Below are 10418 nucleotides of genomic sequence, written 5' to 3' on the forward strand. Positions count from 1 at the left end.
TTTGTTCCCTGATAAGCTCCTTCGAACTGCACACATCTGGCACCACAAGATTGACAAGAACTGGAGGAGCGGGGACCTCGAGTCCCCCCCCCCCCAAGGGAGCATTTTCATTTTTATTTTCCTCCATATAAGTCTGGCAGAAAAGAAATGGCCCCTGAGGCGATCTCAAATCACCAGACGATAGCGATTTCATTTTCACCAATCCTTTAAATTGCTAAATTTACATCTCGTAGAAAAGGAATGGACCTCACTGAGGGTGACACTTAACTTTGAGGAGAGAGTCCTCCAATCTTGACCAAAGTATTCAAATATAGATGAAAACTCATGGCCGGAAAACACTTCCCTGATGAGCTCCACTGGGGGGAGACTAACCGGATTGATAACTCAGTTACTCCAAGCTGGCATTTTGCGTCAAATTAATGAGCTTTTTTATCTTGCAGAAAATTAACAGGCCCGGAACTTCTCACTGACAAACTCTTACTCCGTTAAGTGTATTCATCCGGCAGCAGATATTAGACACTAATTGGAGTAGAGGGGGACCTCAAATGCCTGCGCTGGGCTGAGCGTGCGGTCGTAGCCACAACCCACCTGTCGACTTGAAAGATGACGTGACCGGTCACGGCATGCGGTGCCGGCTACAACACCTGCGGCGCTTCCTGACATTTTAAGATGGTTCTTTGAAGTTGTAAAAGCTATTGGCCTCTCTCTCTCTCCACTCAGGTGCTGAAAGGTCACGACGACCACGTGATCACCTGCCTCCAGTTCTGCGGCAACCGCATCGTCAGCGGCTCCGACGACAACACGCTCAAAGTCTGGTCGGCTATCACGGGAAAGGTAGGTCTTGTGTTTGTGTACAAAAGACGGATGAGAATGGCGAAAGATTTACAACTGAATAATTAGCATTCGACTGTCCATTTCGGCACATGGGCAAAATTGTTAGCTCTGTCCCAACGATCTCCTTCGCTTCCTCTGGTCTGCGTTTAATGAGGTACACACTTAAAATAGGCAGACTGACTGATTACACATTTGAAAACACCTGCGATGCTAATTAGAAGACAACTTGGTTGAACGTGCCCACGTGGTCAAATTTACAATCCGTCTTTGGGTGGCACCAACATTTTTTGTCCGAGGCCTTTTTCACAAATTTTCGTAAGGCATTTCTGTTGAACCACAATTCAAAAGGAATGCCTGATATTCATTGGTTCGTTTTCATGTATTTCATCAGTCATCTTCTAGTTATTTCTGTGACCGCTATGGGGTTACACTCTGGATTTATCCTACCTCAGGATAAACCTACTCCTGCCGACGGTGGGACTGGTGGACAGTCCGTCGTCAAGTGATTATGGTTGAACACTTGAGCAAAGATGTCCCTTCGCTAGCAGCAAAAAGTCAGATATTTGAATCAATGACACGTGCACTTATTTTCCGTAACACTCAACCTGTACAAGCTAATCCCGGCTGACGTTAGTTGAAAGGGGAACTGCACCCCTAGCTGATCGACAATCAATTTCAGGATGATTGATGTCTCAGGCGTTGAACGTGAGTTGTTCCCAAGGCAGGTGCACTGAAGTCAACTGTAAGAACCTCGACACTTTGAATGACTTTCACTCATTTGATTGAAAAACCATGATGAGTCAGGCCATACTCCTGTCACCACCCCAGTTTTGTGTGAGGGGGCGGGCACATTACAAAATCGATCCCAATAACGGCTTTATTTCGCCACAGTGCTATCTGATGTTGCTGTTGCACAGCATTGTGCGGCGCTGACAAAAGGAAAAAAGCACTGCAGAAATGGAATGTGAGGAATTTGTTGTAAATTACCGCAGCGCCGCCGTTGTTACGGAGCTTTAAATAACAATCCTCGGTCGTCTTTATCATTGCATACTGACGTACGTCTTCCTTGCGTGTTTATTGGCAAAACTATGAGGCGGTTTCAATGATGTGCTGCGAATTTCCCCACTGCTGGACCTGTAGCTCACGTCCGGCTTCAACAGGAATGAGAAAGAGAGGGAGTGGAATTAAACCCAGCCGACCATTTTGGCTCAAATTGCCTGTCCGTGCCAATAAAAGTGCAGCGTAAAAGATACATTGGGATTAGCACCATCTGCATGTACCGCCTTCCACACAGTCAGCATTTCTTCGCAGTGTGTCACGGGCTGTTTAAGTGCTCGATCGTGCCATTTTATCCACTTGAACCAATATATCGGGTCATCTGGCCAGTTGAAATGGAAGAAACTGCCAGGGTTATTCACCCGGCTTCCACACCACCGGGAAAAGTTGGTAGAATATCTTAAGAGAGTGCCAGTGGTGGATGCAGAGAAAACAAATGGGCATTGACCACTTTGCTGCGGAACAAATGAATGGAACTCGAAGACTGCCTGAAGAACTCCGCTCCAAACGATCTGTTCTTGCGAAAAATGAGTGGACCTCGGGTACTGTCCTGAGGAACTATGCTTACGGCTTCTAATTCACCTGAAGAACTCCCCTCCAAATGATCTGATCTTGCGAAAAATGAGTGGACCTCGGGTACTGTCCTGAAGAACTATGCTTACGGCTTCTAAGCCCCCCCCCCCCCCCCCCCCCCCCGCCAAGAACTGAGGGTGTGACCCTAGAAGTCTTCTCGCAAAATGGGAACTAAACGGACTGGGAATATTTCCCTCAGAGACACCACTCAAAATTGGATCTTGCTGATTGTGCCGCATAACCTATCAATCTTTGCAACACAATAATTAACCGTCGTGATCTGGGTAGTTGCAGGTCATTTCGTTTTAACCAAGTCTGCTCTCTGAAAGAACTAGAGAGTGCATATAAGCATATGTTGCTATCACATCATTCCTCAGCGAGCGCAGTCGTTTCTATTCTCACTGAGCTGAAGTCGAGCGGGATTTACCCTATGCGGTGCCGTCATGCGGCGCGGCAGCGCTTTAATCACAGGACAGAGACTTGGCACAGGTTGCACTGTAATCTTGCGCACGCTCCCCGCAGTAAATCCTCTGTGCCTTGCGACAAAGCTGCTACGTTCCCATGTTGTACATAACAGCAGCCTCGACCCACGCGCTTTTAATTGACGACATTGAAGACCCTGTAATAGAGGCACACAATGGAGACAAACTGCGCAAATCCAATTGTTCATAAGGATTTCCCCTGACCGTGCTAATCAATTGCTAATCTCGCGTGCCTAATGAGAATGAATGAGAGACTCGTCTTTTGGGGGGGGCGGGGGGGGGGGGCACTTGTCAAATCATGGAAAACCCACGCCTTCTTGGTCATAAGATTCAAATGTCATGTTATACGTGGCTTTTCGCAAAGAAATGTCGACTTCCCTCCCCACAGTGTCTGAGGACGTTGGTGGGCCACACGGGCGGCGTGTGGTCGTCGCAGATGCGCGACAACATCATCATCAGCGGCTCTACTGACCGCACGCTCAAGGTCTGGAACGCGGAGACGGGAGAATGTATCCACACCCTCTACGGGCATACCTCAACAGTGCGCTGCATGCATCTGCACGAGAAAAGGTGAGACCGCCTGCCGCAAAACCTCAAACACTGTGGGGCTCTTCTGGTTTGGGGTTGGGGGTCGAGGACCAGAAATAAAGTTGGGATGGGGTTAGGTTTTGTGTCTGCACCAGAAATACTGAGTTAGGGTTAGAGTAATGGACCTAATATACCATCGGGGTTCCGGCCCTTGATGATAAATACGGCTTGAGGCTGCTTCAGATCCCGCACCTGAAATGTGTTTTGGGTTACGGACCTGGATCAAAAATATGGATCGGTGTTAGATTTGGGTCCTGGCCAGAAATGTTCTGGGGTAAGGGTCCAGGACTCTAGGCTTGATGTTCTGTACTCGAAGAACGGTTTGAGTTTTAGGTTGGTGTCCTGGACCACAATTAGGGTTTGCGTTAATGCTTGATATTGCGTTTGGACTGGGAATGGGGTCCTGACCTAGAGATATGGTTACGGCTAAGATTGAGTACCAGAAATAGGTTTATGGGTGGGGTTCCGTCACTGGACCAGATATGAGGTTAGTCTTAGCATCCCGTGCCATAAATACGTTTAGTGTTGGAAAGTTCTGGACCTCAAATATTGTTGTGGTAAGGTCCAGGACCAGGCGTATGGTTCGGGTGTCTGCCAAGAAATGGGTGTGGGATTGGGCTAGGGTGAGGTTCCTGGCCCTAGAATATTGATAGCGAGGGTCCTGGACCAGACATTTTTATTTTTGTGCAGGGTTAGAGAGAATTTTTAGCCTTACCTCAATAATCCAATCCCAGTCCACACCTCAAGTCAAACCAGAGATGCAACTCCCGCTGGTATGCAAATGACGCAACGCAAAAAAAAAAAAACCTTCCCCTTCAAGGTTCAAAACCAGACGTATGGTTACAGTTAGCGTCATGCACCGCAATTTTTGTTATGGTTGCAATAGGGCTTAAAATTTGGATTTGTAAAGCTAAGTTGACAGCAAACAAACCAGCACAGCTCATTCTTGAGTTTTTGCTCTTGGCAAAGGTAAAAAGGGGAAAATTGCTTGCCCTGCACCTTTTATCCAAATTGTAATCCCTTCTTGGCCCTCGTTGCCCCTTTTGCAAAGTTGTTTAGGAAAAAAAAAAGCATGTCAAGTAGGTTTTTTGGGGGACTCATCCTGCTGGCGAACCAGCAAATAAAAGTAAAAAAGTTGCTCGGAGGAAGTAACGAGCTTTCGGCTAATGTTGTTGTTTTCTCGGCTTAATGGCAGCTGCAACCCGACAGACCAAAAGAGCATCTGTGTCAACGTGAATGTGAGCATGGTGGCCATTAAACAGAAGACCCCCCACCCCCCACCCCCACTCACTCATTCACTCCACAATTACACCGGGGAGGCTCCAAAGTGCTCTTTGCGCCCCAGGGCCCGCCGAGGTTTTGTGTAGCTTTTGATCACTGGCTCGGTGGGATGACTGCGAGTTGAAAAGAGACACTAGTAACACGGCGGGCATTTCTTCCCCATGTCGTGAGGCCGTTTGTAATTAGACAGCATGCTTTTTTTTTTTCCTTTCCCTTCCCTGCAAGGCCTGTAGACTAACGGCGCAACGTAGTAGATTATCAAGGAATGCACACCCTCAAACTGAAACCGGTAGGGCCTCAAATTTTGAATACACCGATAGATGTGCTCGATGCAACTGTAAACAAACTTGTGTAAGCCATCCACCCTAAGGACTCTTTGCTATCTTCTACGGTCTCTAAAAATGCTGTCTCCATTCTGCAAGCTCGAGGGCCTCAGGTGAAGTTTTTTGACGCTTTTAATTTAGCGGGGTTTTTTTTGTTGTTGTTTTTTTTTTTTTTGGTACATTCAAGTGCAAAGCAGAAGAGAGGTGCTTTGAGTTCCAAGTTGTCAAAGCAGCAAAAGAATGAAAATTGCGCTGTTCATTAAAAAGCTATATGGTTAGCGTTTGGGTCGGGATGCGAAGGTTAATTACAGTCGGTGGTCAATCAATTAGCGGGATTCACATTTCTTGAGAAGGTGATGCAACGACCGAAAAGGTTACAAATGAAGGCGATTGAATAAAGATGTCAGTCAGTAAGTTGGCTTGTTAGTTTGTTGGATGAACCGGAATAAACTCGGTCGGGCGGGAGTTCTTTAGTTGGCTAGGCGGTGAGCTGGTTTGTTGGTCATACAGTCGGTTGGCTAATCAGTTAATTCCCTAAATCGTTTCATTAGCGAGAATACAAATTTAGGTGAGTGACAACAAACAACAGTCAGTTGGACTAACATTTTTGGGGGTGTGACACACCCACCAATGGTTAAAATTAAGGTGCCTGAATTAAAATGGCAGTCAGTCAATTCGTTGAAAAGTGGATTGATTGGCAAGCAATTAACTCCCATTTGACAAAAATTTGTGTCGGGGCAACTTTGGCAGTCACAATTGATCCGATTCTACATTTCAGCAACCGTGATAACTAAGGCGAGGCTGCGGTGATTTTTGTGCCGCCAGGGTGGTGAGCGGCTCTCGGGACGCCACGCTGCGCGTGTGGGACATCGAGACGGGCCAGTGTTTACACGTCCTCATGGGGCACGTGGCGGCCGTGCGCTGCGTCCAGTACGATGGACGGCGGGTGGTCAGCGGTGCCTACGACTTCATGGTCAAAGTCTGGGACCCCGAGACGGAGACGTGCCTCCACACGCTGCAGGGCCACACCAACCGGGTGTACTCGCTACAGGTGAGCCGCCGACACGGCGTCGTGGTGACGAAATGGCCACAAAAGCTGAAAGCGGATCTGGTTATTGGAATTCAGTTCGACGGGATCCACGTGGTGAGCGGCTCGCTGGACACGTCCATCCGAGTGTGGGACGTGGAGACGGGCAACTGCATCCACACGCTGACCGGCCACCAGTCGCTCACCAGCGGCATGGAGCTCAAAGACAACATCCTGGTGTCGGGCAACGCCGACTCCACCGTCAAGATCTGGGACATCAAGACGGGCCAGTGCCTGCAGACGCTGCAAGGTGGGTTCGGAGTCATTAGGGGCATTCACAGACCATAAAGCCATCAAGTGTGGACAAGGGCTGTGCAATTTTGAAAAAAATCATGTCATGCAATTTTTTTCCCCCCTCTCAATATTGTGATTCCGATTCGAAATGGGATTCAAAGGTCCTAGTCTTTACGATTGGATTGGACTCTAATTCGTTGTTCAGCCCAAGTGATAAGTCTCGTTTGTGTCATGAAGTGACAAACCAAGAACTGGGCCGGTCCAAGCCAAACACGGCGAGCATGTTTGTCTGCATGTGCAAACAAAGCTGATGACATCGCTTTTGTGTTTCCGTGAACTCCACTGGCGGCTCACAGGAAGTGGCTCAAAAAATTCCGTCATTAGTTACCAGTAGGATAAAACAAATGGAGGGGGCGGGGGGTGCAATGTGGCGTGGTGGTGACCCTTGGGCGGATGTTGATGTCTGAGATCGGGGGGAGGGTCTTTGGAGGTTATATAATTAGGTCAGTGAACAATGTCTGCTATTCATTACCTTTAATGACACAATAGGTGGACAAAGCGCATCAATTGAGTGCCCTGCAGCCGTCTTTGAACGAACCACGAATGGATCCTGCTGCCATGGCAACAGCGGCTATAAGCGCCGTTTGTGTTTGGCATGAAGATATCTCTTTCAGGCCTCTCGCTGGCTCGAAAGTCAGCAGGCGCCGCCATCTTGACTTGAAGCCTCACATACATACAAGTCTCGGCGACAGCGGCACACGCGCAAAAGCCTCGCTCCGCCACCGCCTACCTTTTTGGGGAATCGCTTGTCAGACAGAAGTGGGAACATTTTTGCACGGCCACCATGTGCCACGTTGTGATGGCCCTGCCACAACAACAATTATCTGAATCGAACGCCGGCGTCCATTTTGTCTGATCTAATCGTCTCGTCTTGTCTCACAGGTCCGCACAAGCACCAGAGCGCCGTCACGTGCCTGCAGTTCAACAAGAACTTTGTGATCACCAGCTCGGACGACGGCACGGTCAAGCTGTGGGACCTGAAGACGGGCGAGTTCATCCGCAACCTGGTGACGCTGGAAAGCGGCGGCAGCGGGGGTGTGGTTTGGCGCATACGGGCATCCAACACCAAGCTGGTGTGCGCCGTGGGCAGCCGCAACGGCACCGAGGAGACCAAGCTGCTCGTGCTTGACTTTGACGTGGACATGAAGTGAACGCACTGTTGTTACGGCGGGGGTGGATGAGGCGGGTTTGGGGAGGTGGGGCCAGGGGGTCCCAAAAAGCGAACTGACACCAATCTACCCCCGATCACAGGGCCAATTGTTGTCGTGTCGAGAGAAGCACCTCCGAGGCCTCCTAAGGATTGGGATCTCGGGTGGAATTTCAACCCATTTTGTTGCCGTTCCTGTTCCGCTGAACCTCAACGTCATCAACTGTGAATTTCAAAATCAGATTTTTCCATCGCCTTCGTGTTGCGAACGACAACGAATCCCAGTATTAGAACAACCCCACCCCACCTTCATTGTTTGTCGGGGGGGGGGCAGGAACAGGATCGCTAGCAATGCTGTCCAAAGTGGTTTTGGTTGTTTTCCACCAATCCCAGGCATTCAGTTGGAGGGGAAAAACAGGAACAGGTTTTTACTCCAACTTTCCATGGCGAAGAATTCTATACGTCTTTATTCTGATTCCACTCCGCCCCATCGACCAACCTCCCACAGGAACAAGAACATCAGTGCTGTTGTTGGTTAACCGTGGTGGTCTGTTCCAGTCTCCTGAGATGTCAGTCTGCGGCCCACCAATCTCCCATCAAGTCTCCACAAATACGAACTGTAAACAGGAAAGCCAATGCTGTCCAAAGTTTTCCAGTTGAGCGAGACCTGTTCCAGTTTGGCTTGGAATTGAAAAGGAGGGAACAGGAATGTTATTGCTGTTTTTCAGTACAGCTGGTGCCCATTGAAACCTTTGGAGGCTAGTAAATCTGCTGTCCCCTGTCCCCGACAACCAACCTCCTGCCACAAAAGGAACAAGAACATCAGGATGTTTTTTTTCTCAGTCTGGCTGTGTGCTCCAGCTTCCTAAATTTTCACCAAATCTAACAGGGGAGGAATCAGTACAAGGAACATGAATGCTCTCCAGAGTTTTTCAGTCCGACCTTCCATGGTGACGACTTCCGTTTCCCATCACATCTCTACCGGGCTGAAAAGAAAGCAACAGGGGCACCAAAGTCGTTTCATTCCAGCTGGAGTGTGTGGAACTCTGCTGCAGCTCCCCTTGCCCACCGACTTCCACTTCTCTACGGGGGGGCAAAACTCAATTCAGAAATTCTTGAGTCCATCTGGGGATGCGTTCCAGCCTTCCAAGGCCAGATCTCTCCAGGAACATAATTGCTGTTTTTTTTTCCCCCCAGTCCAACTGGTGGTGGTGGTATGGTATTCTGATCCGTGTCAAACTGGAAGACACAAAAACAAACGGGAACGTCGATGCTGTCCAGCTGGTGCCATCAGCCATGTCGCCACTGAAACAACAAAGTCAAAGCTGTCCTCAATCTTTCGGTCCAGGGTTCCGCCCTTCCGAGGCCGGCCTGACCCCCCCCCCCCCTGCTTCTCAAGACCGTCGCCACCACCCACCTGCCACCTCCCAGCTCGTGGCCAAACTGTACTAATGCTGCTAGATGAACCGGGGGGATGGAAATAGTTGCAACTCTTTTTTTTTTTTTCCTTTTTTTTTTTTTTTTTTGCTGTGACGTTTTAGTCCCAGGCGAAATTCCAAATTGAACTCTTTCATGTTTTTGAGAGGGGAGAAAAGAAGACAAAATAGTAAACATCCTACTTTTTTTTTTTTTTGCGCCACTGAGACTTGAGCCAAACGTGCCTCTACGAGGCGGACGGGACGGGATCGCCTGCGAATTACAAGAAGGAAGCGTGAGTGTTAGCGTGCTAGCGGACAACTTGTGAACACATTCCTCGGGACAACCGGCGGGAATGAATCAATGTGCTGCGTGGACAAAAACACACATACACACGCACTTTATGGGATTTCATAGGAAAAGAACAACAACAAAAAACATCCTGCTGTGTGTTTGGTTGTCGTCCGTGGAGGGCCCGCCCACCCGTTAAGATCAAGTGTTACACGCGGTGGTCCAAAAAAAAAAAAAAAAAAAAAAGTGAACCTTGTAGCCAAAACTTCTCTCCAAAAGTCACAAGCTGAACTGTGAAAAAGTGGTTGTAACACTGTATAGTAAACAAAAAAAACAAACAACAAAACGAAACAATCTTGCTCTTGCTCCTCGTTTTTCTCCCGCTGTTTAATTTATGGTCTGGTTTGATAAATCAGATTTGTTGTTTCATTTTTAAAATGTCTTTTTTTTTTTCAGTTCAGTTTAAACTGCCTGGCAAAAAAAAAAAAAGACAAGACAGACGGACAGAAAAAAACCTTAAAGGGATTTTTTGTGATTTATTTCATTCACTTAGAATTTTATTTTCTTATAACTTAAAAGTGCAATAAAAAGTGGGTTTATTTTACTTTCTTTTTTTCATTTCAAACGAAAATCCGTTGTCTGTTTTGTTACCTTGTGTGAAGGAATCTTCTATGTTGAATAAAGCAAATTATTTGGGTAATGATGTCGCGAAGGTAGTTCTGATTTGCTCTTTGCGTTTGGGCTCAATTTGATTGGAGGAGAGCGAGGGGGAAAAAACGCTTCTTCGCACTCATTCGATGAAAAGATTTCTCTTTAACGTTTAAATGGCTAGGAATGACCAAAATAAGCGCTAACATTAGCTTAACGCGTCGCTCCTTTAGCTCTAGCTGCTGTAGCGTGAAACTCCACAGTCTCCGCTTTGCTGTGAAACTTCACAGTCTCCGCTTTGCTGTACCAGTGCCCTCAGTCTCCTCGCATGAATTGTCATTTTAACATTTGAGTATTTGCAGCTCGAAATGACCAAAATAATCAGAAGCTAACATGTT

The 10418-nt window shown here is 47.8% G+C and overlaps 1 protein-coding gene across 3 annotated transcripts in view; it reads left to right on the forward strand.

Moving 5' to 3' along the window:
- The window catches only part of fbxw7 (F-box and WD repeat domain containing 7), a 72050-nt gene extending 61970 nt beyond the window's left edge, over positions 1–10080 (forward strand). For all 3 annotated transcript variants that reach the window (XM_086119587.1, XM_086119589.1, XM_086119588.1), the window contains 5 exons: positions 721–834; positions 3334–3515; positions 5963–6188; positions 6264–6474; positions 7401–10080. In XM_086119587.1, coding sequence (XP_085975713.1) covers positions 721–834; positions 3334–3515; positions 5963–6188; positions 6264–6474; positions 7401–7669 — 1002 coding nt within the window. In that variant the 3' untranslated portion in view covers positions 7670–10080. The remainder of the gene's footprint in view (positions 1–720; positions 835–3333; positions 3516–5962; positions 6189–6263; positions 6475–7400) is intronic.
- Positions 10081–10418: the final 338 nt, after the last annotated feature.

The sequence above is a fragment of the Hippocampus guttulatus genome, chromosome 9 (assembly GCF_054856545.1).
Source record: "Hippocampus guttulatus isolate MCC_2025c chromosome 9, RoL_Hgut_1.0, whole genome shotgun sequence".
Lineage (NCBI taxonomy): Eukaryota > Metazoa > Chordata > Actinopteri > Syngnathiformes > Syngnathidae > Hippocampus > Hippocampus guttulatus.